The 27,363-nt window shown below is 38.6% G+C and overlaps 1 protein-coding gene and 1 pseudogene across 6 annotated transcripts in view; both read left to right on the top strand.

Moving 5' to 3' along the window:
- PALLD (palladin, cytoskeletal associated protein) overlaps positions 1-20,754 on the top strand; it is a 467,101-nt gene extending 446,347 nt beyond the window's left edge. For 5 of the 6 annotated variants that reach the window (XM_058309467.2, XM_023583763.3, XM_058309606.2 and 2 more), the window contains 6 exons: positions 7,490-7,584; positions 9,237-9,369; positions 13,748-13,955; positions 16,550-16,715; positions 17,252-17,385; positions 18,555-20,754. In XM_058309467.2, the coding sequence (XP_058165450.1) occupies positions 7,490-7,584; positions 9,237-9,369; positions 13,748-13,955; positions 16,550-16,715; positions 17,252-17,385; positions 18,555-18,727 (909 nt within the window). In that variant the 3' untranslated portion in view covers positions 18,728-20,754. Of the gene's footprint in view, positions 1-7,489; positions 7,585-9,236; positions 9,370-13,747; positions 13,956-16,549; positions 16,716-17,251; positions 17,386-17,545; positions 17,592-18,554 lie in introns of all 6 variants that reach the window. The other variant, XM_058309553.2, reaches the window with a different exon arrangement.
- A 1,961-nt stretch (positions 20,755-22,715) lies between these two features.
- Positions 22,716-26,849, top strand: LOC139438706 (non-selective voltage-gated ion channel VDAC1 pseudogene; annotated as a pseudogene).
- Positions 26,850-27,363: the final 514 nt, after the last annotated feature.

Below are 27,363 nucleotides of genomic sequence, written 5' to 3'. Positions count from 1 at the left end.
CATGTTTGGTGTATTTGGGATAACAAAAGTTGAACTTGCTTTTTTTTCTAAGTCATTTTCAAAATGTTTCCTTGACTATTAGCAAATTTCAACTTTCAGTTTTCTTTTTTTTTTTTTTTTTAAGATTTATTTATTTATATAATCCCCCCTCCCCCAGTTGTCTGTTCTCTGTGTCTGTTTGCTGAGTCTTGTTTCTTTGTCCGCTTCTGTTGTCAGCAGCACAGGAAGTGTGGGCAGCGCCATTCCTGGGCAGGCTGCACTCTCTTTCGCGCTGGGCAGCTCTCCTTACAGGCGCACTCCTTACGGGTGCACTCCTTGCGCGTGGGGCTCCCCTACGTGGGGGACACCCCTGCGTGGCACAGCACTCCTTGCGCGCATCAGCACTGCGCATGGGCCAGCTCCACACGGGTCAAGGAGGCCCAGGGTTTGAACCGCGGACCTCCCATGTAGTAGACAGACACCCTAACCACTGGGCCAAGTCTGTTTCCCTCAGTTTTCTGTCTACTAAAAACAGGTGGAGAACTCAACAAAATAAAAATTTTTTCCCCGTGTTGGGTTCTTTTTTCTTCTTTTCCCCTAGAAAAGTAGGGATATATCTTGGGGGCAGAATTTGTCAGTGTTCCTTAACGCTGATGTCAAGGTATTTCTCCTAATATATGTTTTAAATTTTATTGGAATAGGCCATTTTAGAGGACAGAAGAACAAAAATATAAAACTAATCATGAGTCTGCTTCAGTCCTTTTCAAATTATGCTAATGTATTTTTTCATGGAGAAAAGTTCTAGTTGGGGAAAGTATCAGTGCTCATGGTCAAAGGCACCATCAAGGTGTGTACAGAGCTGAAGAGACAGGACAGGCTCTAGGGTGATTAGACTCTGTTCATCTAAACCCTTGATAAACTTTGATGAAGTTACTTAAAAAAGGAGGGCTCCTCAAGATGCCTTTGTAAACAGAAAAAGCAGGAAGGGAAGGAAATCAAAAGAAAGAAAAGACTCACCAGGATTAGGAGAGACAATCTTACTGAAAAGCCTAGAACCAGACAGGTACAGGCATTGTACTCAGGTTAAGAGATGAGCTTTCCAAACTCAGCATGTAAATGCAATGCCTTCCCCCCAGCGTGGGACATGACACCCGGGGATGAGCCTCCCTGGCACCGAGGAACCACTATCAACTACCAACTGATGATGCAACTGGAAAATGACCTTATACGGAAGGTTCAATGCGGATCAGCAGAATATCCCTGTCTACATAAAATAACATGACTTTAAAAGGCTGTTTGACCTAAAGTAAGGGGGAAATGGAAAGGAGAAATGAGTTTATATGGCTACGAGTTTCTAAAAAAGAGTCTGGAGGCTGGCAGAAGGATTGCCCTCATGCACAACTGAGCAGAGTCAGAGAGACAGATAAAGCAGATACAACCCCCAGATATTGGTTCCTTTGAGGGCTAAAGAGACCCATGGGAGTTATGGTCATGGCCGATGGGGTTAACTACCAGGTCAGATGGCCCCTCTTTGGAAATGGTGTTTATGTGTGATGAATCTGGACTCAGATGGGATCTTCCTTCATAAGACTTTCATGCTAATGTGCTGGAGGTGCAGTTAATGTTGGGGTTTAAGATATATTTAGGGGATTTGAATCTCTGGACTGACAATGTGATAGCCAGGTCCTGAGCCTCAACAGACTCCAGCACCTACAATCTGATTCATTGGACTTACCACACTCAGCTAAGATGGAGTTGAAGAAGGACAACCACCACACCATGGAGCCTAGAGTGATTACAACTGAAAGTGGGAGGATTGCATCCAGCATCCATGTGGAATCTGAGCCTCCTCTTGACATAGAGGTGCAATGGACACAACCAATCCAATGTCCACATAGAAGAGGTGGCATTGGATTGGGAAAAGTGGACATGGTGGCTGATGGGTATGGGGAAAGGCAGGAAGAGATGAGAGGTGGAGGCGTCTTTGGGACATGGAGCTGCCCTGGATGGTGCTTCAGAGGCAATCACCGGACATTGTAAATCCTCACAGGGCCCACTGGATGGAATGGAGGAGAGTATGGGCCATGATGTGGACCATTGACTATGAGGTGCAGAGGTGCCCAAAGATGTACTTACCAAATCCAATGGATGTGTCATGATGATGGGAATGAGTGTTGCTGGGGGGGGGGGAGAGGTGGGGTGGGGGGGTGGGGTTGAATGGGACCTCACATATATATTTTTAATGTAATATTATTACAAAGTCAATAAAAATAAATAAAAAAAAAGAGAGATGAGCTTTCACATCAAGCAGATCTGAGCTGTGGTTCTAGCTCTGCCACTCACTACCAATATGTGGCCTTTAGCAATCATTTAACCTCTCAGTGTGCTTTCAATAAGTGCTAGTTATCATCATCATTTTAGTTCAGAGACAGAGTTATCCCTTCTTAGAGCAGCAGCCCTAATTGCTGGCAGAAGCCTGTGGAGCTAGGGTCTAAAGGCCCAGTTCTGTTGCTAGGTGTTCTGCTCCCTCAGCACTCTCAGGGCATAAGCATGTCAGTTTGGGATGGAATTTCTACCCAACATGTTGCTGGTGTGTGGTCTTCTGATCTCCTTGCTTTTCCTTTATACCACCCCCATGGGAAAGGAGTTAGGCAGCAGATGTGGCTGTGCCACATCTGTCACAGCTGTGGGCTTGGGTGGAGGATATGTGAGCTAGAGGATGGGCCACACCCACGGCGCAGCTGATGTGAGCCACACATGAAGCTGGGAAGCTGTTCTCTGCTCCCAGCACACTCAGGGCCAAAAGGAGGCCCAGGAGAGTGGTCACTGCCCCTGTTTCAGGTTTCAGTGATTCATGCTCTTTAACCAAATCCCAAGCTAACCCCAATGGGTAACACTCTAATTCTTTTTTTTAAAATTTTTTTAAGATTTATATTTTTTAGATTTATTTCTCTCCCCTCCCGCCCCACCCCCCCAGTTGTCTGCTCTCTGTCCATTCGCTGTGTGTTCTTCTGTGACTGCTGCTATCCTTATCAGTGGCACTGGAAATCTGTGTTTCTTTTTGTTGTGTCATCTTGCTGTGTCAGCTCTCCGTGTGTGTGGCGCCATTCCTGGGCAGGCTGCATTTCCTTTCACGCTGGGCGCTCTCCTTACGGGGCGCACTCCTTGTGCATGGGGCTCCCCTATGCGTGGACACCCCTGCGTGGCAGGGCACTCCTTGCGTGCATCAGCACTGCACATGGGCCAGTCTCCACACAGGTCAGGGAGGCCCGGGGTTTGAATGGCGGACCTCCCATGTGGTAGGTGGATGCCCTATCCATTGGGCCAAGTCCACTTCCTTACTCTCTAGTTCTTAAAAAATATAAAGAAATGAGAAGTAGACCAGTTTAAAAGTGTAGCCAAATGCTACTCTAACAGAATATACCGTCTCACCTGTAATTGAAGCAAAGGGTAATGTGGATACTCTGGGTCCATCAGAGGGGGTAAAGGCATTCAAAGAGCCCCAGTAGGCACAGTAATTCAGAGCAATTCCTAAAACCTGGAATCCAACTGTCTCTGAAGGTTGGTTGATCCACCCAGTATTCTAACTTAGAGGGCAGGGCTAAGAAAATACCTAAATAACCAAAGGCAGACAAGGGCTGGGACAGGAGAATAACTCATGAAGAAAGCCTTAGGAAATCCTGAAAGTGGACATTTAGGTCTTAGAAACAGAGTGTCTAGATGTGTATAGACACTGTTGTGAGGGAATTTTGATATTTATTCCACTTGCCAAAAGTTATTGTTCAGAGTTTCTCAGCACATTGCCTGGTTCATTTTAAATAAGAGTAAAGTTCCTTTTCAATACTGGGGTCTTCATAGCAGGTACATCCAAGCATGCCAGATGTTTGTTTTGTCAGTAATCACCAAGAAATTGGAATGAACTTTACTACCCAACAGAAAGAGAAAGTGATATGTAAAAAATGACAAATGGCAGACCATTTTTCTACCTCACTTTTGTCATAAGATACCATTTGTTGCTATAGGAATACCATTATAGAAATGGTGAACTCTAATCTCAACTTTATAAAACTGAAGTAAACTTCCCACTTCCTTAATGCCCTTTGATTACCTTCAATTTTTTTCACATTTTTTAAGTATTTGGGTTTGAAATGAAGGCAGCTCCATCTATTTTTCTGCTATACGTTTGCCTGTAATGATGTGAAATGACCAAGGGAAAGAGGAAAAGGCTGGAGTGGAAAAATTAGTTCAGTAATGAAACACAGACGGTTGAGCTTTCCTGAGTAGTGGAACATAATCATAGAAAGCAGCCAAGAGAAAGGGTGCGAACCATGGAAAGAGGGAAATACTAGAGTTCAGCAGAATATTTTATAGAATATGTTATTTTTCCACCTGGGTTAATCTTTTGGGAATAACAAACACTAGATATTATTGACTGCATCCAAATTCTACTTGGGATAGAACACACAGCTCTAAACATACACTGGACTGTGGATCATACTCTGTACAGTTCAAACAATTCATAAGAGACCAAAGCAATCACATAGTTTAGTGAAATAATGAGTGATTGTGCAGTGTTACATCAAACATATGCCAAAATGAGGATCACAAATACAGTTTTTTTTAGACTCTAATCCTATCTTTAAGACACAACTAAATCTAAACACGAATGTTTAACTTTGTTTTGTTGTGTTGCTAAGTTACTTTGTATTGCATTTGGATTTTGGAAGACTGTTTTGCAGTTTGATGCTTCCTCAAATTGCATTGTGTATACAAGTGGCAAGCTTTTATAAAAACCTGTGTGCCACAAGTTAAATTTTATAAACTATGAAACAAAAATGTTATTTCCCTATTATATAAATAATTGATCTTGAACAAGGCATCAAAAATCTTTGCAAACCAGATGTTTAATACAAAATCACTTTAAGAAGTCAAATTTATTAGTTGTACTATAGCTGACTCTGTAGCTTGTTTGGAATAGAAAAGCAACACACAGCTGAGTTAAATATAAGAATTTGGTTTCTTGATTGTGTTTTGTTTTAGTAATATAAGGTTTCCTGGCTCATTTCAATCTTCACTTTAAATGTGTAATTCCATTATTACCTCATCTGTTAACAATAAAACAGATAGCAATGAAAAATTTAATAAAAGCAAATACAAAAGCATTAATGTGCATTAGAACCTACTAATTACAATGATTACTAGGGTTAATTGACACATTAGTATAATTTAAGATTATTTTGCTAATCTCTGGAAGAGCCTTCTCTGAAATAAGATGTTCAGATTTTCAAATCTGAACTTTAAATACTGCACATTGGAGGCATCGTCTCAAAAATGCTTCGTTGAATTCTGTATTTTTTTCCAAATAAAAATGCCAAAATTATACATCTTAAGATGCTTTCTAAATGCTCCGGATGATTTATGGGTTAATAAAATATTTAGCCAATAAAACTATTAATCAAATTAATAATTGTGCCTCCTGAAGACCATGCCCTCTTCCTTCATGTTCAAAAGTGAAGGAAGGGTTGGTGTAGGAGTAAAAAGGTAACAAATGGTGACATCCTTCTTCAATTTGAGAAATTAGGAAAGATTATGGCAATATTCATGTGTAAGGTTCTAAGCAGCAGTAGTGAAAATCTGGAAAGCAGTATGGATATATGTAATCTTTCCAGAAGAGCATGCTAACCTGTTTACGTGTGTGTGTGTAGAGAAGAAGGCAGGATTTATCCTAAACATAGTCAAATAGAGTTGAGTAGAGCATCTTCCATCTTATACCTCAAATGTAGACACCACAAACACATACACATTGGATATCACTGTGTGCTTGGCACCAAAAAGTTAAAAGATATTCTTCCTACGTATTCTGCCTCCCACGCTAAGAATATTTACTTTTTTCTTCGCACAGAGTATTTAAAAAAAAAAAAAAAGATAAAAAGAAAAGAGACAAAGAAGAGGGAGAGAGAAGAAAAGAAAAAATCTACTACATATGAAAAAAAATCAGTGCTTAACAAAATATTAAGAAAAGGATGCTTTATCTGGTTATTATAATTATGTTCAAATGCAGTGCTCTGATTTAATACTTTGAGCATTTCCTATGTATGAAATGCAATACCAAGTACTTTATACAGAATTTTGGTATCATGTGACCAAACAGTTTTATGAGAGAATTTAGTATTACTGTTTTTTACATACGAAGAAATTGATGATTGAACAAATTCAGTGGTTTGCCCAAAGTTTTAGAAAAGCCAAAACTCAAATCCAGGTTAGGGGAAACGGACTTGGCCCAGTGGTTAGGGCGTCCGTCTACCACATGGGAGGTCCGCGGTTCAAACCCCGGGCCTCCTTGACCCGTGTGGAGCTGGCCATGCACAGTGCTGATGCGGGCAAGGAGTGCCGTGCCACACAAGGGTGTCCCCCGCGTAGGGGAGCCCCACGCGCAAGGAGTGCGCCCCGTAAGGAGAGCTGCCCAGCGCGACAGAAAGTGCAGCCTGCCCAGGAATGGCGCCGCCCACACTTCCTGAGCCGCTGACGACGACAGAAGTGGACAAAGAAACAAGACACAGCAAATAAGACACAGAGAACAGACAACCGGGGGAAGGGGAGAATTAAATAAATAAATAAATAAATCTTTTAAAAAAAAAATCCAGGTTAGAAGAATTATTTTATTTATTTTTTTAAGCAACCTAAATTCTGTTTCCCTAAAATCAAGATTACAAGTTTGAATTAACTTTCACTGTATCTTTTTTTAGCTTCATAAATGGTTAGCTAATATTAATTTCTCTTGTGGGTCCTCTAGGTTTCATACCACAAGGAAAAATTTATCCAAATTATATGCATTCAATCACTGAAGCAGCAAGACAGATAATAAGGAAGCCATTTTTCATATCAGTACAAATGAAGCTATTTGTATAAACCAAAACCACTTCCTTGTCCTCAAGCTCCAAAAATTATCATGGTTCATATATGTTCATTTGTTAAAGCATCTACTAGAATGCATCAATTGGGTATTTTGAAAGCAAGTCTAGGATTTTCCAAGGCAGGTACAGATTTGGAGAGGTTAGATAAAACTGATTTGTAAATTTCAAGTTGGCTCAGGGAATCCTGGTTTGCCATAACCATTAGATATTTGACCATGAAAATTGAATCATTACAAGAAAATAATGTCCTGCTGTAATTTACCAACTCATTTTCAGGTGTTAAGGAGCCTGAATTACAATTAATTCAACAATGGTTGTAATTTAAAACACCACTCTAGATCAGACAGTAACCATTTAACAGTTCAGAGAAAAGGCCTTGTAACCCATTTATTTAAATACATTCAGATTTTTACTGAGGATTTTAAATAGGGGGGCATGCATTTCTGAAAGGAATACTGGTGTCTTTATTAATATGGCACACTGCTCTATTGTTAAATAATGTCTTTTGGAGAAAAGGACAACAATAGGCATGATCATATTTAATGGTTAATCACGTTTGCATAGCAAATAATTCACTTTCCTGATGTCACTGACAGGGCCGCATCAGTTGTACTGGACGGCTAATGGTACAGGCTGTCAACCAGAGAGGCCGCAGCCCCCGTTCTCCCTCAGGCCATCCTCATGTCAGAAGGTATTTCATATGTTTCTTTCCCACTCTGAAATTCAACACTGTTAGAATTATAGCATGACCACAAAAGTGAATATAGTTGAAAGACAGAATATGAACACAGACTTGAAGTGTGTGGCTCCTTGATTATTATGCTTCTTTGGGATTCAGAGAGAATCCTAGAACAAACACATTTGTTTCTAGTCCAATCAGGTAGACATTAGTTTGTTCAATGGGACTCATTTTAGAGATGAAGAAATTAAGACTTAATACCTTTAAGTAGTACATTAACAAGAAAATGCTATTAATTGGTACACAAATGATCAAAAACGAATTTCTCTAATGGGTTGATAAAAGCTGTTGCCACTAGATTTCTTAAAATCAGCCTGTTTCTTAGTGTTCATTTTTCAGCCACATAGTTCAGAACATTTTATTTTAGACTATGAGTATTATGGGTAAGAGCTGTCACATCTGAAATACTCAACAAATGTCTGCTACCAGTAGAGTGTGCTTTCCATTCCTACTAGCCCTAAGTTTATTCAGGATGCTTACAGACTAATAATGGTAGCAGGGATAGGGAAATGGTGTTACTTCTTAGTAACGTATTTGCACTTTAAAAAAATATGCTAAGTCAGCCAGCCTGTCACTTTAGGTCCCTTTTTACAACTTTTACAGATAGCACACCCTCAAATAGTCTTTATTGTAAACGACAGGCCGTAGATATAAACATCTTCCGTGAACAGACCATATTCTAACTTAGGCTCACAGGAGGTGAGGAAGAAAAACTGAGTAGGCATCAGACAAGTGATGTGTCTATACCTCCTTATGCAACTGGACACTTCTGGTACCTGAACACATCTAAATTTAATTTTAACTTTATTGTGGCAATGTCTCTTCATAGGAAAGCCTGCATCTATGGCTATAAATACAGTATATTTAGTGTCAAGTCCATTCTCTTACATTAGTCTCCATGAGTCTTGTGTCCTAAAAAGCTTTTTTTTTTTGCATAAATTAGATCTGTACTTGGAGAAGGGTAAACTATATAAACAAGTTGCAATTACTTTAAATTGCCCTGCTCTTAAAGGTGCCTCTATCAAAATATACCAACATGCACAAAAATCTGGAAAATCTGCAGTTTTATTTTGAAGCAAAAAATAATGTCTTTAGGCACATGGATCACTGATGCAAAAGAAAACTTACCTAAAACTGTCATTTGTTTTCCTGGTTAATATGAAAAGGAATATTGATTAGAGTAGTACATTTTTAAAAAATAATAGCTTTTAATTCCCCATATATTAATAATTTCTGTTGAAAAGTATTTGGTAATAAATAAGAGGAACAGTTGCTGCTACTTCTCATACAACTTTAAAAATATGTATTTAGGAAAAAAATATCTTAATATAATCCCATTTTTTTCTATTTTTTCTAAGATTTATAGTAGCTTTAAAAATTAGGATAGGAGAATTGTTCTAAGATCTGCAATTAGGGTAGTATTAAATTTGTAATAAACCTGCAAATGAAATAAGAGTTTGCTTTTCTAAGTTTTTTATGTTTTCCAGTAAACCCTGAAGGTAGGGATCAGATAAAAAATTATATCATTACGCAGTATAGTCTATGAAATTAGATAACTAAAAGCTTGGAAATAACTTCCTGTTTATTTTTCTTGTTTTAATAAGGCCTCGTTCTAGATCAAGGGACAGTGGAGATGAAAATGAACCAATTCAGGAGCGATTCTTCAGACCTCACTTCTTGCAGGCTCCTGGTGATCTGACTGTTCAAGAAGGAAAGCTCTGTAGAATGGATTGCAAAGTAAGAATTTATTATGACCTGCTAATTTGTTGTCTCACTTCTCTGCTCATTGCCACTTCTGTATCGTTCCTTTTGAGGAAATCATGTAAAATATGTATCTTTAAAATAATTTACAGCTTAAGAGAAAAAAAATGAGTGAGCTCATAGAGGATATTTATGTTTTACATCATTCTTTTCCATTTTCTTTTCCATTTTTATTAAATATGTTCTTTACTTAGAATCGTATATACCATACTTCAGAAAGTGACCAGGAGGTTTCATCCCTTTTAAGTTTCCCATCTTGTTGAAGTAATTAATTTATTTAATCTTTTTTTTTTTCAAGATATCTACTCTGACTTTTATTCCTCCCATTTTTTGTTTCTAAAAGAAGTTATAATGACATCTTTCTTGCACCCATTTTACAGCAGCTCCTTGGGTAGGCAGGTCTCATTAGGTATGCGAACTCTGAAATTCCATACAAAATTATGTGTGCTATGGTTCTCAATTTCTCAAAGAGGTCTGAGACTAAAAAATTTAAAAATCACTGTTCTTAAGTTTTTTTGTTTTGTTTTATCTTGGGTTTTTTTGCCCCACTATTTATTGATCTTAATTTTCATTTAACGCATAACTATGGATATGGTTTTTTAAAATTATTTGGGCTCCCTCTGCTGGTTCTCCCAAGGTATTACAGAACAAAACCATAAACAAAATAAAGAGGATTTGGGTATTACTTGTTTTTCAAGACAAACAAATCTGGACTTGTGAATTAAGTAGAAACATATAAACACCAGTATTCTTAGCAAACATGTTTATTTCCAGCATGATTCTTTTGAGAGTATAAATACACAAACTGAATTTCAGTGTATGTATTTACTTCATTTTCAGTCTATAAGAATTCATATAGACCACCTGTAAAATGACATTTTGAGACAATTGAGGAAATTTTATTTTATATAGGTCATAAGGTGACACAGAGGGATTATAAATCATTTTGTGATTATATAAGAAAAATCTATTTTTAGAAATGCTTATCAAGCCTATTATGTAGGGGTAATATACATAAAGGGTATTTATTCTAAAATAAATACAATGACAAAAGAGTGAATCTAGATAATATATCTATGTAGATTCATCATAGATCACATTTTTTAATAAATCATAATGTTTTATTGCACTGCATAGTGATATACCTATACTTGAAATACCTGCCTTTCAAAGAATTAAAACAAAAATAATCTCTGCTTGACTTCACTGTTAAGTTCTGGCCTGGATAAATAAAATGTGGAAAATCTTGCAGCATGAATAGATGGGGTGTTACCTGCTTCAGAAAAAGATTTTTTTTTTATTTTTCATTTTTATTTATTTTTCTCCCCTCCCCCTCCACTCCAGTTGTCTGTTCTCTGTGTCTGCTTCTATTCTTGTCAGCGGCACCAGGAATCTGTGTCTTTTTGTTGAGTCACCTTACTGAGTCAGCTCTCCATGTGTGCGGCACCATTCCTAGGCAGGCCGCGCTTTCTTTCGCGCTGGGTGGCTCTCCTTACCGGGCGCACTGTGCGTGGGGCTCCCCAACATGGGGGACACCCCTGCGTGGCACGGCACTCCTTGCACATAATCAGCACTGCACGTGGGCCAGCTCCACACGGGTCAGGAGGCCTTGGGTTTGAACCCTGGACCTCCCATGTGGTAGGCGGACGCTCTATCCATTGAGCCAAGTCTGCTTCCCAGAAAAAGAATTGTATTTAAACAATTTTTTTCTTTTGAGAGAAAGATTTAAAAAACCCTAAAAAAATAAGCCAAACACTAAAGCAACAGCTTGCTTTTCCCTCAAAAAGTATCCTCTCCCTCTTTTTTTAACCTTTTAGGTACAATTCCTAGAATTTGACTCCTCAGTTTACTAAGAGAAAATAGCTATTCTTCCCACTCCTCCAGTCACAAGTATGCTGTTCTCCCCCCACCTTCCCTGTCAGCTGAGAACAGATCTGTTCAAATTATGGCCTGCTTTTTTTTTAATTTTTTCTTTTTTTAAAAGATACTTAGATTACACAAAAAAATATAAGGGATTCTCATATGCCCCACTCCCCACACCTCTCACCCTTCCCCACATTAACAACTTCTTTCATTAGTCTGTTACATTTATTGCAATTGATGAGCACATTTGGAACATTGCTCATAAGCATGGACTATGGTTGACATTGTAGTTTACACTCTCTCCCATGCAATTCTGTAGATTATGGCAGGATATGTAATGGCCTGTATCTGTTGTTGTAGTGTCATTAAGGACAATTCCAAGTCCTAAAAATGCCCCCATATTACACCTCTTTTTCCCCTCAGCACCTCCAGTGGCCACTGTCTCCTTCCTCAAAGATATTTTTTCCATTGCTAGAATCCCAATAAGTCTATAGTAGAATACTAGTAAGTCCACTCTAGTTCATATTTTATTCCCCAATCCTGAGGATTCTGGGATGGTGATGCTTACTACCTCTCTAATTGAGAGGGGGCCTCAATCCCATAAGGCTCTTGCTTGCAGTTGTAGGCTTTCTTGGTTCCTTGGTATGAGGGCTGTCCATCCTCACCTTCATGTTAGTTGTCTTGGGTGAGTCCAGTGACCTGGAGAGTAGGAGTTGCAACTCTGCTGAGGCTCAGGGCCCAGCTGGCACATGAACAGCCCAAAGATTCAAGTCTCTTGGACATAACACCTACCAACTCCAGCCCCAATTATAGGTTCAGATAGAAGAGACAGAAGAGGCATGTGTAGCAAAGTCACATCTGAGTCCAACTCTGTCACACTCAGGAGCACAAACTCCAAAGTAAGGCCCACTGACAAGGCACCAAACTCCAGAGCTATCTGCCATGACCATAGGACCTGGTTGTCTCCGGAGACCTCAGAAGCCCCACTATTTGGGATAGTATCTACTTTGGAAGTCTCTGGGATCCTGCTGAGATGTGCTTAAACGTTACCTCTGGGATGACCTCCTGGCTAACATCTGAAGTCTCTTAGTAATATAAACTCACGGCCTGCTTTTAATGACTTTCCACTCCTGAGAGCTTGCTTCCTTTTCTTACTCAACCAGGAGGCCTGGAGTTAGAACAAGGGTAGAAGGACAGGGCATTTTCCCTTTCCTTTAACATGAATAACTGTCCACTGGAATAGGCCCACTGTGAAGTAAGTGTTCTGTGTACGGAGTGCTTTGGGCATGTCTACTAAACATATCATGGCCTCAGGCAGTGGATGGCCCTGCTTGTCTAGTATCTAACCTAGTAAGGTGGGAACAAGCAGTGCCACTTCATTTCTAAACTTGGTAAAAGCCTGGAGCCTGACCAAAACGGTATTCATGGCTTCCTCCTCACAGCACCTCCCTAAAGGAGAGCTGGAAGCTAGCAGGCAGACGGATGGGAAAGCATAGAGGCTGACCCTCTCAGAAGCCAGCCTGGCTAACTGCTGCTGTTTTGTTTTCAAAGTTTCTTCATACTTTTACCCAGTTACGGTACTTTCAATTTCCCAGATTGTTTTTCCTTCCAGTTCTCTAGGCCTTGCTACGTGTGTAGGGAGACATTTTGTAGGTAGTATAAATGAGTATCACACAGCAGGAACGGAGCTTGTGAGTTCCCTGGCTAATTTTGGCAGAGCTCATTCTTCAAAAGAAAAATGACTTTACAATCCACCTGATATCTTTTGAATGTAATTTCCCATGAGTAAAGTCCTTCCTTAATGGTGCTTTTCTCCCATTCACAATCAAGGGCAGAACTGTAAAGAGCTGACAGATGGCAACCCTCCTTTACCCTTCAGAGTGCAATGTGTTATTAGCAATTAAATGTGCTTTTAATCTGATCTCTGGTCAACACAACTGTCAAGTCTCAAGATTTTATGATGTTCCCATTGTGATGCTAATTTGTTGAGATGGCTTTCTGGGTAATTTCCTGTCACTCTTGTTACTCAGTTTCAAGTATTATAAAATAATAATAGTCCTCTGTGCTGGTGGATGCATTAACTAATGTCTCCATAACTCTGGTAACTCCTTGATGAGAGGCTTTGTAGTATATAAATGCCAGCTGGGTGTTAGTTATTGTGATTGTGGACATCTTTTTTCTAAAGCGCTGAGAGCCCTGTACTGACATCATCCTAGCAATCTTTACAACCCTGGGTGAGGTAAATTACAGAAATTTTTTTTTAATTCCCATTTCACTTGTCTCTAGGTTGCTTTGTAAGAAATGTTCCATAGTGAGCCTGTAAGTGCTTAGGAAACCATTAAAGGTTTTAAGGAGGAGAGTTTCATGAGCTGATACTACAGGCCATCCCCTGTAACTACCGAAAGGAATTTCTGCTGGTTTCTTAGTTAATTAATGATTTCAGTCTGTTTTAATATTAGAAAAATTTACATGCACTTCCTTTCTGATTTAGGTCAGTGGGTTACCAACCCCAGATCTAAGCTGGCAACTAGATGGAAAGCCAGTACGCCCCGACAGCGCCCACAAGATGCTCGTGCGTGAGAACGGGGTACACTCTCTGATCATAGAGCCAGTCACGTCACGAGATGCCGGCATCTACACGTGCATAGCCACCAACCGAGCAGGACAGAACTCCTTCAGCCTGGAGCTTGTGGTTGCTGGTATGCTTGTCTGTGAATCCTTGCCCTATCCCAAACTGAACATCACATTCAGAAATGCAGATTGACACTGCATTATTTAAAAATATGGGAAAATCACGCTGCTGAAAAAATAGATTATGTCATGAAAAAGGCCAGTTCGGACATGTTATAAGCCTTGGCAAATAAGAAACATTAGTTTTTCTTACTTCAGTGTAGCCCGTTATGATTCATTTTTCCTTTTCTTCTACTAGTCTGACCAAGAGAGAAAAGCACCTCTGCAGCTTTCCTTGGTCATTTGACTTCTCCTGCACGTGATGGCCCCTAATGTTACATAGGGAAAGAGCAGCAGCAGTATGGGCTCTATGAACTGAATAAGAGATTGCTTATACATAAAAGTTCACATATACACTTAGTTTTTAAAGTGATAATGTGCAGAGATTTAAAAATTTAGAAACTTTTAAAAATATTGATATAGTCCCCCCCAATTTAAGTCAAATTAAACTCAAATTTGCTGTTTTAATTGATTATACTTTAGTAATATTTTGTAAAAGTGTTCTTTATATGAAATTTTACCTTCTGATAAGCCCAAAAGGAAAGGGCATTTATGGAAAAATTTATACCATCCTTAAGAGTTGGGCATAAGTAAAGATTCTGATATTTGTTCCCTTTAAAAAACAATAAACAAATAACAAAACATAGCATTTATTTGTCATACGTCTATTTGCAAAGCACTTCATATACATTGTCCCAGGGGTAATCAGAGCAAATTTTCTTCTGCCTCTTACAGATGTAGAAATTAGACTTAGAATAAGTGACATTCCCAGGGTACAATTTAGTAAGCCGAGGACTGGACTTAAAATGGTGTGTTGACTCCTAGTGTGCTTCCACACCACAAGTCACTGAGCTCTTTCAAAAAACAGAGTAGCAATGGGATAAAACAATAAAGCCCAAGAGGTCCTGGTGGAAATCCTAGATAATGACTCTAAAAAATAGCATCTAGATGTTTTTCAGACAAAAATATGGTTAAGAGGTGGGCTGTGGTGCATTTAAAATTTGCACATTCTATATTCCTTCACACTTCGATAGACTTCATTCATTCCTCTAACTATTCTTCCTGGAAATGAAACTGTTCGTTTTTCTCCTGTGAAATGTGCCTTTTGATGATATCTGTCCTTTTAAACTGAGACTTGATGTTCCAAGGAGATGAAGAAGTCTTAATAGGCCTCGGGGAGCACTTCTGTTAGAGGATGGCAGCACACAGTCATCAGAAGCAGGGTCTTTGGCTTCAGTTGTCAGTTCCAGTCCCTCTTAATTACTTTACTAGCTGTGAGACCTTTGGCAAATACATAACATCTCTGCATCTCAATTTCCCCATGTATAAAATGGGGATTATAGTACCCCACAATCTTTGTATATAAACCTACAGAACCAGTGCCTCGAATAGCAATGCTCCAAAATGGTACGTGTTATTCTTACTGGTGAGGTGCTAGGACATCAAGGCTTGTTCTATGTATTTTATACTCTTTGCAAACCTGGGACACAGAAAGAATACAAAGTGAGCTTATGTCCTCACTTCTCTCAAATAGCCTAAGTCAAGTAAAGTAAATTCCAGTAAAAATATAATTCTTTAGATAACATATGTTCTTAGCAAGTTTTAGGCTTTTGAAATACTCATGTAGAATTTTTATCCTCTTCACCTGGTTCTCCCCTAGCTGCTTTGCTTTGATATATTTGTCACTATGGATGAGGTGGGAGGTGGTAGAGAAAGACCTGCATCCTCAAATTCATTGTTGGTGGCTCAGAAGAAAATAATTAAACCTTACTCTTTCTATAAAATTGTCTCCACAATTAAACAAACCAAAAAAAATGCAGTTTTACCCATTGAATGGTAATATTCAGAATGTTAATTCTCAGTTCTGATTTCTTCAGAGTAACTTGTAAAGGTGTCTTTTCTTTTTCACATGGCTTCCTTTCTTCAGGGTAAATAATAAAGTTGTTATTTTACAGCTTCCTTCATAGAATACAAATTGGAATTTTTAATTTATAGGCTGTACATTCCTAGCTTTATATATAACTATTTAAAGTTGCCATGTTCAGATAAAGATGCCTCTCCTTTATATTCCTATGGCATAGCTCATTTAATCCAGGAGTTATAACTCTTCAGAATCTTTGTAGAAAACATTTTAGATAGCAGTGAGAGAATCTATGAGGGTCAAATCCTAGAAACACCCTCTTCAGCATCACTAGGTGGCAGTGGTTGGTAAAAGCTGTGAGTACACTGTAATGTAATGAGCAGTGAAGCCATCACAGATGCTAGCAATGACTTAGGAGTCTCACGCCGCCTGTCAGACAGGCATTCTGCGGAGCAGATGGCCAGTAGCCTTGTGGGCCTATTAGACCTGAATTAATTGATGAAATATATGAGTGGAATAAAGGATATGAACCTTTGCCTGGAAAAAGAATAATTTGAAGAGAGGACTAGCATCTTACCACTTGAAGTAAAAAATGATAATATGAAGTGGAAGATAGTCAAAACAATATTTCTAAAAACGTCTGAATTTTTTTAAGTGCTTCTTTCATGTGTCACTGATAGATCATTTATCACGTTTTCTTAGCTAAAGAAGCACACAAACCCCCTGTGTTTATCGAGAAGCTACAAAATACAGGAGTTGCTGATGGGTACCCGGTGCGACTGGAATGCCGTGTCTCTGGAGTTCCACCACCTCAGATATTTTGGAAGAAAGAAAATGAATCACTCACTCATAGCACTGACCGAGTGAGGTGAGACTATACAATGCTTTTAACCTAATCAATAGCGGCTCACTATTAATGACATATAAGTACATTTTACATAACACACATATATATATATATGCATGTAAAAGCGATGATATTGATGATATCAAAGATGAAAATTAATGTATAATTAAGCTTTTGGAAGGAAGCTATAATGGTATATGAATGCAGCACATTCTGGCTTAATCTAATGATGTCTTTTTTTAAGTGTTTAACTTTGTATCTAACAGAAAAAAGATGAATTTGTTTGTTTCAACGGTGATAGAGAAAACTATTCAGTGGTTTTTGTAAAGGCAGATCCTCAACTAGAAATTAAGTGCATAGATTTATTCAACCTTTTGATACCCACTCTTCTCTCCCACTAACTTTAATGGGACTGGCAGCCTCTGTAGAATAAGTATGACCCTATTATCTACTACTTGCACAATTCTGTTTCTAATGATCTAATTAAAAGTGATGCTTCGTGTTCAGAGCCACTTTTTTAAAATTTAGAACCCTAATGACTTTATCCTTTTCTCTAGCATGCACCAGGATAATCATGGCTACATCTGCCTGCTTATTCAGGGAGCCACAAAAGAAGATGCTGGGTGGTATACTGTGTCAGCCAAGAATGAAGCCGGGATCGTGTCCTGTACTGCAAGGCTGGATGTTTACAGTGAGTACCCCGTCATCTCATCCCACTGCATTTACTCATTAAATTATGGAAAATTAGACATCTCAACAGCAAATGACATTACTCTACTATAATCTTATAAACAAGTATAGTGTTTTATTTGCCAAAAGATTCATATTGCTCTCTTTCTTTTTATTTATAGTTTCTCAACACTAATAGTGAACCACACCAGGAGCACAAATACCCAAGTATCAATCAGGAATTTTGAATTTTAGCAAATTACGCATGTTGATTTCTTTTCTGTTGGCTAGTTAGGCGTGGCTTCCCTACTCAAGCATCCTTAGGAGTTAACAGTAGATAAAGGCATAACCATGTTTTTCACATTTTTTCTTACTGTGTTCTGCAAATGACTGTCTTTTAACATTTCTTATAATCCTATCACAGTGTCCTAACATTACTCTAAATTTGTGTACCACTGATCCTGGAATGCGTACTTTTTTGGCTTAGTGCTTTTTATAATCAGTATATCTTAAGCAACTCAATAATAGATTTATGTCTGTGTATATATATCTGTGTACATGAATCCTAAGTTTAAGGAAAACTGTTCCAATTGAATTTACAAACAAGTACGATAGCATTATGTGAACTACTAGAAAAATCACTAGAAAAACTAGGATCTGATTTCAAATTTTACTTCTTCTTGAGTAACAAATCACCTTGTGAGATTCTTCAAGAAATTAGTGACCTCAACCTTCCCTACTAGCCAATTCCTTTCAATCGGTCAATGTTGAAATACCCATCCAGAATACATAATTACCATAACATTATAGCACTTAATAGATTTTGAGCCTTTAAAGGAAAAACAATTTGGAAATAGGGATGGGCTGAGAATCAGGAAACTTACCAACTATTTCAAAGGATTCCCCCTGTACTGCAGTAAGTATTTACTTTGAAATAAAGATAAATTACCTTCTGTCTGTATTATTTAGCTGGTACTGTCCTACTACCCTGGACAGACAGTAAATCTGCAACAGATGAGTAAAATGCAAAAATATCCCTAACTTTTAGTGTTTCTACCATGGATGTGTATGGTCTTTCACAGAGAACATATGCCTGTTATATATCAAAACATTCTGTATGTACTTGAAATATCTAAGGGTTTTCCAATTGTATCTTGGTATAAAATCATAATTTACTGTTTTTCTTCATAGCCCAGTGGCATCACCAGCCACAGAGCACCAAGCCAAAAAAAGTACGGCCATCAGCCAGTCGCTATGCAGCGCTTTCGGACCAGGGACTAGACATCAAAGCAGCGTTCCAACCTGAAGCCAACCCATCTCATCTGGCACTGAATGCCGGCTTGGTAGAAAGTGAGGACCTGTAATCCAGCATTCTTGTTAAAGCTGAAAGACTGAAAACAGGCATTGCCTTGACCAACATATTTCTCTGTTGCATTATGAAAAAGGCAGAAACATACCTTTGACTAGAAGAAATAAAGGAAAAAAAAAAAAAAACACCAAAAAATAATATTTCTTACTTGATATACCAACCTTATAAGTAGGTGATGCTAATAGAAATGTATGCATTACACAGAAAATTCACATTCATCATCCAATCTAAAACTTTTGGAATTGCTGGTGATAAAAGTAGTCTGAAATGCCAAATGCTGAAGGAAATAAACTGTTCAAAGGTAACCACAATTTGTATAATCAAGTGCCTTTAAACACAAGCTCTAGGTGCTATATAGCATGATAGTGTGAAATGCTTAACATGAGACAATTGTACTACAAATAATACCAAACTGATTCTAAAGTGGCAGTGTATTCAGATAGCTCTAGTGAACCAAGTGCAATATGTAAGGATGAAAACGGAAGAGGAAAGGACAAAGAAATCCAAGTAAATGCCTTGTCTTTGCAAATTGTTTTATATGAAATCACAAGGAACTACTTGCCTTAAATTTTATTAATATCAAGAATATTCTAACAAGATTAACTACTTCAATTCTTAACTTTTTTTCTTTATGTGTCTCTTTTCATACTACCTTGGTAGGAAGCTTATTTACACGCCATATTAAAAGGCTAATTTAAGCATAAATAATATAAAATATTTTGAATAAAGCAGAAAGCTATCACAGTCCATTCCACAAAAGACATACAAACCATCCAAGACCAAGGCATATAGTATTTGGAGGAAACAGGTAGGATTAGGAAGCAGAATGAAGAAAAATGTGACCAGCACAATTATATTGTATTCATTTAGGTAAAAATAGAAAGGGCAGGAGAGGTGGCAAAGACCAGGCTTTTCTTTGGTTTTCTTCAAAATCAATCCAAAATGATGGTGAAAAAACACTGCCATTCACAAGTCAAGGAATCTAGAGTCAGCTGGAAGTTTGAAGCACATATGTTATGGAAATTTCAGTGTGTCTGAAGTTTGAATAGTAGTTGAAGAGTTTAGATGTATAGAGCAAGTTGAAAAAGGACTGAGACTGAAGATTGGCAAAAATGAGAAATTGCTTGTAGGATCTAGTGTACTTGAGGGAACTGGAGACTTAAGGAGAAACAAACATAGGTCTGTGCCATAATGTATTTGTTTCAGTGGCACCAAGATAATGGTGGAAAGAAAATATTAGTTCACTTCCCTGCTGCCATGAGACCTTGCTTTACGAGAGTGCTGGGTTCTAAGCAGTTTGTAAAGGCATCTCAGCAAAGACTGCTTTTGAATGCAGGTGATTCTGCATCAGATAGACGAAGTTGATTCTGACCAGACTTGATAGTTTTAAGTCGGAACCAATAAATCTTAAAAAGGAGAAAAAAGAATTTGGCCTGCTATTATAAAACATGAGTTTTTAATGGTACTTTGCTATGAAACGAAAACACTGTATTCCTTATGCAAAACACATATATATCTTTCATTATTTATAATAAAAGTGTTGAACTCTTTTAGCTCAGTTACTCAACTCAGTATGTAGTATTTTTTTAAAATAATTTTGTATTTGTGTACCACCCCATATATTTCATATTACTGCTTCACATGTACAGCTTTCTACTTCTTTGTAAGAACACCAACCAACCAAGTTTTACACAATTAATAGTCTTGAGCACCGCCTAGCAGATGTTCTGTGCAGAGTGGTACAAATTTCTTTGGCCACACTATATGGCATTGCTAATATGGAATTTAATATACAAAGTCTCTTATGGACCTATCTATATTGTATAATTATGACTTATGTCATATCTTAATGCCAAATTTTTCTGAATGTGACGTTTTGCTAATTTGCTGGGTTAGGGATTAACTAGCTTTATCTTGCCACCTTTTACGTTGTATTTATAAGAAAAAAAGTACTATCATACTACTTTGGATTGTTGTGCTGGTATAATGTGGATTTAACATCAATAAATATTTAACAAATAATAGTTGCAATTTTCTGAAGCAACGTATTTGGCTGTTTTAGTTTTCTCTCACTGCTGTAACAAATTAGCACAAATGATGAGTTTTAACAACACCCATTTATTAGCTCATAGTTCTGTAGGTCAGAAGTTTGGGCATGATGTGACTGGGATCTCTGCTTAGGTTCTTACAAGGCTAAAATCAAGTTGTCACGTGGGCTGTGTTCTCGGAAGCTTGGGTTCCTTTTCCATCCAAGGTAAACTGGTTGTCATAGAATGTAGTTCCTTGGAGTTGGAGGACTGAAGTCTCATTTAGTCTGTCAGCCACCTGCATTCCTTACTGTGTAGCCCGCTCAGTCAAAGCCAGCAACCAAGACTCTACCTCACATCGAATCCCTCTCATGCTTCGACTCTTTTTCATCAAGAAGGGCCCAGTTCCTGATTAGGTCAGGTCTACCCAAGATACTCTGCCTTTCTTAAAGTCATTTATTTCCACAAAATCCCTTCAAAGCAGCACCTAGATTCAAATTTGATGGAGTAACTGAGAGCAAGTATATACACACCAGGGAGTAGGGTTCCTGGGGGCCATCTTTGAATTCTGCCTACCACTTCAGTTTATTATATGTATGTCTGTAAACACTTAACAATGCCTTGGCTTACAAGGGGCCATAAAATATAGCAAGATAATATCAATTGAGAGTAAGGGAAAAAATAAAGAGAAGCAATGATTAGGGACTAAATGGAACAAGGAATGAGGCTATACATACAGAGACTGTTTGTTTCCTTGGCTCTTCAAACAAATACCATGCAATGGGTTGGCTTAAACAATGGGAATGTATTAGCTCACAGCTTTGAGCCTAAAGAAAGTTCAAATCAACATGTTATCAAGGCAATGCAACTGGGTTCTGGGCTGGCAATCCTTGGGACCAGCAATCCTTGGTCCTTGGCTTCTCTGACACGTGGCAATGTACATGGCAGCTTCTCCTGGCCTCTCTGTTCCCTTCTAGGTTCCACTGAATTTCAATTTCTGGCTGCTCCCTGTGGCTTTCTCTTCCTCTGTCTGAATTCATTCCACTTAGAAAGGACTCCAGTAATAGGGTTAAGCCCATCCTGATTGACTGAACCGTAACTGAAGTTAACTCATCAAAAGGTACTATTGGGGGAAGCGGAGATGGCTCAAGCGATAGAGCTGCCTACCATATGGGAGGACCTGGGTTCAATCACTGGGGCCTCCTGGTGAAAAAGAAGAGAAAGCATGCCGACATGGCATGCCAATGCCCGTGTGAGTTCTGGCATGGTGAGTCAGTGCCCACGTGGCAAGCCAGTGCCCGCACAAGTGCCTGCATGGTGAGCGAGTGCCTGAGTAGTGTGAGCCACTATCCCGCGCAAGTGAGTCACACAGCAAGATGATAATGCTTCAAACATGCTTCAAAAGAGAGACAAGGGGAGAGTCAAGGTAAAGTGCAGCAGAAACCAGGAACTAAGGTGGCACAATTGACCGGGAACTTCATCAGAGGTCTCTAGGATAGAATCCTGGTGAATCCTAGAGAAGAGAAAATGAGAAGATAACACAGCAGAAACAGCAGGGCGGGAGAAGGGGAAGGGGGGAAAGTAATAATAATTTTAAAAAAGGTACTACTGGGAAGCCAATGTGGCTCAAGCAATTGGGCTCCCATCTACCATATGCAAGATCATGGGTTCAATTCCCGGAGGCTCCTGGTAAAGGAAAGCGGGCCCGTGCAGAGAGCTGATGTGACAAAAGGAGACAAAAAGGAAAAACAATTAGGACACAACAAACCAGGGAGCTGAGGTGGCTCAAGCAATTAAGCGCCTTTCTCCCACATCAGATGTGCCAGGATCAGTTCCCAGTGCCTCCTAAAGAGAAGATGAGAAGAGAAGACAAGCAGGCACAGAACACAAGCAAATGGACACAGCAGACTTTGAGAGCAAGCATCAAAGGGGGGAATAAATTTGAAAAATCTAAAAAAAAAAATACACACCCACAGGAATGTATAGGTATATGAACATGTTTTTCTGGGGTGCATACAGCACCAACCAAACCACACAGATTGTATATACTCATAAACACGTATACATATACTATTAATATTTAGATAGTTAAAACAGATAGACAACATATTTGGCCCAGGCTTTTCTGCTACAGGGGAAAAAAAGGAGAGAAAGATAAAGCTGGTCATTTATGTAATTCACAGCCTCCATAAGTTGAAAACATTTGATCTTTTACATAAGCTGTATTACAGAGCTTTGAGCATACATTTGAATTAGACCAGAACTACGTATTTCGCACTGTCGTCCACACACCCCCATGTGTGTGATTTCTTCCTTTCTATGTAGTTTACAGCATTCATTATCTATTTCAATGCTCTTATGAGACTAAGCATGCAGTCACCTTGCTTTGTAGCTAGAAGCTAAACCATAATGTGACATTTTGTTTGATTGTTTTAAATTCTGGAATATGAACTCTATACAATATAGCATAGCAGTGGAAAACTGGGTTTTGGAATCTGCCATCTAGGATTTGAATCCTAGTTCTGCTTATCATGTGTCACCTGTATGACCCATAAGCAAGTTACTGTGTCTCCCCAAGTCTCAATTTCCTCATCTGTAAAATGGAGACAAAAAAATAGTACCTATTTAGGTTGTTGTGATGATTACAGGAGATAAAAATTCATGTAAAACTTTTAGCACAGCACCTGGCACATATTAAGAGTTCAATAAATGCCAGCTATCATATTTATGCTGGAAAAGTTGGAAAGTAAATAATTTGTTAACATTATCTCTATTACAAGATGTATACCATAGGACAGATGGTACAAATTGTAGACTTGGAAGGGAAAAAATACTAAGTTCTAAAGGAAATTTAGAAATTCCCTCAATTAGAATGTAGGCAACAAACAAACCAATAGAAAAGTACCTGTGACAGTCCCCAATAGAAATATTACACATATTACAAATATCTTGAAAAACCATTTACACTCATCACTACTGGTCATTATTAGATCTAATAGATGTGATTTAGAAGCATATACATTATTACATCAAAATTTTAATGCTTTAACAATTTATTTCAGAATTATTTGCTTTTTTGTTTTTCATGCATTTTACAATGCATTTACAAATATTATTTTGATATGGGATCCATAGGAGTCACTAGAAAAACTCAAAATACATGCAAAATGAGACATGATAAGTATATTCACTGCAGCATTGTGTGTAATAAAAATTTGAGGAAAACCTGATAGCCCATTAATAGGAGAAGGTATAAATTGTTTTATTCATATTCTGGAATATTGCTACCCAGAGTTAAAAGGAATGAACTGGATTTACATCTATCAACATCGATAAATGCCTAAAACAATGTTGGAAGGATGTTACAAAAGAATGTGTTATAGTATGAGTTTATGTAGAAATCGATTATGAAATTTTTAAAACAAACTTTTTTTTAAAACATGTATGAAAACTACTGATTTCAGGAAGTAGTTTATCTAGAAGGGATGAAGAGTAACAGGGATTTAAGAAATGTCCATAATGTTTTTAGTTCTTAAAGGGATTATCTGAAAAGTGGAAAATTTTATAATTCATAGATGTTAGATAGAATTAGTTTCTATATATTTTCTATAATCGAAATATTTCAAAATGAGAAATTTTTAAATGTTTAAATATATAATCAGCTTAAGGCTCATGTTGAGAAGCAGTTGGAAATAATTTTAAAATAGAGTGGAGCCATACTATAGGCAAACTGACAAGTCTATATTTTATGTTTTAGGCTATAAGAAGCAACTGAAAATTTTTGTATTGAAGCCTGATATGGAAAAACTTATGAAGATTATACTATCAGGTATGTGATAGATAAGTGAGAGGCAGAAAGACTAGACATGGAGAGATGAATGAGAAGGCCATAGTCCAGGACCAGAATAGGGTAAGGGAAAGAGGACAACAGAAGATACAATACGGAAGAAAAATCATTGGGATTTGAGGGTGACTGGTTATGGAAGGAACAAGTTAAAATAGACCAGTCTGAGTGGGCAGGATGATGACAGCAAGACTAGCAAAGGCAGGAGAAGCCAGTTTTGGAAAGGAAATGGTCTCGGTTTTAAATACATTGAATCCCAAGTGGAAATACGCATTAGGTGGTATGTGCTACTGTAGGAGACAGGTATTGGATAAACTACCAGAGACCACCACAAATACTCAAATTTATAAATTGCATTGTAACAATATTTCCCAAAGTGTGTTCCAGGGAACACTGGTTCTTGTGATGCCCCTAGGAAAAAGGATTCTGTGAGCACATCCAGTTTCCCCTGTCTTAGAAAAGAGAGACCTCAATACATTAAAAGTTGTTAGAAATACTGCAATAAAGAAATAGTCTAACCAGTGTGTCCCCAAAATAATCAACCACATGATGTGTTTTTCAAGAAGCATCTCATTTTTATTCTGTCCCCCAAAGAACAGCAGCATCTTGAGCAACAAACTTGAGGAAATGCTGTCCTAGAGAACAATTTTGCATATAAAACTTGTGATTCTGGGAAGTGGACTTGGCTCAACGGTTAGAGCGTCTGCCTACCACATGGGAGGTCCATGGTTCAAACCCAGGACCTCCTTGACCCGTGTGGATCTGGCCCACGTGCAGTGCTGATGTGTGCAAGGAGTGCCCTGCCACGCAGGGGTGTTCCCGCATAGGGGAGCCCCACGCGCAAGGAGTGTGCCCCGTAAGGAGAGCCACCCAGTGCAAAAAAAAGTCCAGCCTGCCCAGGAATGGGACCACACACATCGCGCAAGATGACACAACAACAACAAAAAAGATACAAAAATTCCCAGTGCCACTGACAAGAATACAAGCGGACACAGACAAACACACAGTGAGTGGACACAGAGAACAGACAACTGGGGCAGGGTGGGGGAGAAGGGGAGAGAAATAAATAAAAAATAAATCTTTAAAAAACAAACTTGTGATTCTCAGGCTAAGAATGGTCACATTTTAGGTTTCTTCATTCCCATCATAAGTGACAACAACTGATGAGAAAGAATGTTTCTATCACAGCAGAAAAGTTACTGCGGTGTTATGTTCGCATTCAGGGATTGTTGATATCACTGCTACCTAAGCGGCATCAGCCTTGAGTAATTAATGATTAAAATTAGTGCTTTGCACCCGTTTCCTCCACACTGCAGAGCTAAGCCCGCCACCACTGCCTCTGAGAAGATGGCTGTGGCACCCATACATCTTGGGAAATCTGCCAGGGATACCCTCACCAAGGGCTATAGATATAACTCAACAAAACTTGACTTGAAAACACAATCTGAGAATGGACTGGAATTTATAAACTCAGGCTCAGCCAACACTGAGACACCAAAGTCATGGGCAGTCGGGAAATCAAGTACATGGTCTGACATATACAGGGAAATGGAACACTGACAACTGTAGGCACCCAGACTACCATGGAAGATGAGCTACTCATGGACTGAAGCTGACCTTTGAATCATCCTTCTCACCTAACACTGGGAGAAAAAAATGCTAAAATCAAGCAGAAGCACATCAACCTAGACTGTGACTTGGATTTTGACCTTGCCAGGACTTCAATTAGGGGGACTCTGGTCCTGGGTTAAGAGGGCTGGCTGGCTACCAGGTGAATTTTGGATACCAGATGAATTTTGAGAGCACAAAGTCCCGAGTGACACAGCAATTTTGCTGTTGGTTACAAAACTGATGAATTCCACCTTCACACTAATGTGAAGGTGACAGGACAGAGTTTGGCAGCTCCATTTACCAGAATGTGAACAAGAAGTTGGACACTGCCATCAAACTCACCTTGACAGAAGAAGACAGTAACACTCACTTCAGAATAGCAGTCAAGAATCAGGTGGACTCTGACACAGGCTTCTCGGCTTAAGTGAACAACTCCAACATGGCAGGTTTAGGATACACTTAGCCCCTAAAGCCAGGTATCAGACTTACACTGTAAGTTCTGCTGAATGACAAGAATGTCAAAGTTGGTGGCCACAAGACTGGTCTAGGACTGCAATTACAAGTATAAATGAATACTGTAAATCATGTAATTTTAAAGATTTTGCAGCTTAGCTACCATCAGAATTTACTATACCTTTTAATGTTGTATGCCTGGGATGCAAGTATTGTTAAATAGTAACACAATGTTAGCCCTCCAGGTGATTCAGATTTAAAGTGTTACCCTTTCAGAGGTACAGAAGAAACCCAATTCCAAAAAGGTCCTTTAAGTTGTAGACTTTGGGGAAAACTTGATGGTCCCTCTAGACATTTTTATCTAGAAACGGCTGCAAGAGGAAGCTTATAATGTATAGGCATTTTGTAAATTTTTATTGAGTAAATGAATGAAACAGTGATTTTCTGAGAATGGAATCTAGGTTTTCTAACCCGTTGCAGAGTCTCACTGCTTGAGGAGTGTACAACAAACTAATGTTAAAAGGCCTTTTTTAGACAAATCTTCATGACGTTTCCACCCCAATCCATCACCTCTTCCACACCAAAAGTAGTCTGCACAGCTTGGCAGCTGTTTCTTTTGTGCCATTTTGGGGTGAATGTGCTAAAGCCAGTAATTTAGGACTTAATTCTCTCTTGGGTTGTTTGTGCCCTTGCACC

This window comes from Dasypus novemcinctus, chromosome 1 (assembly GCF_030445035.2).
Source record: "Dasypus novemcinctus isolate mDasNov1 chromosome 1, mDasNov1.1.hap2, whole genome shotgun sequence".
Classification (NCBI taxonomy): domain Eukaryota; kingdom Metazoa; phylum Chordata; class Mammalia; order Cingulata; family Dasypodidae; genus Dasypus; species Dasypus novemcinctus.
This window is presented reverse-complemented; position numbering and strand designations above follow the sequence as displayed.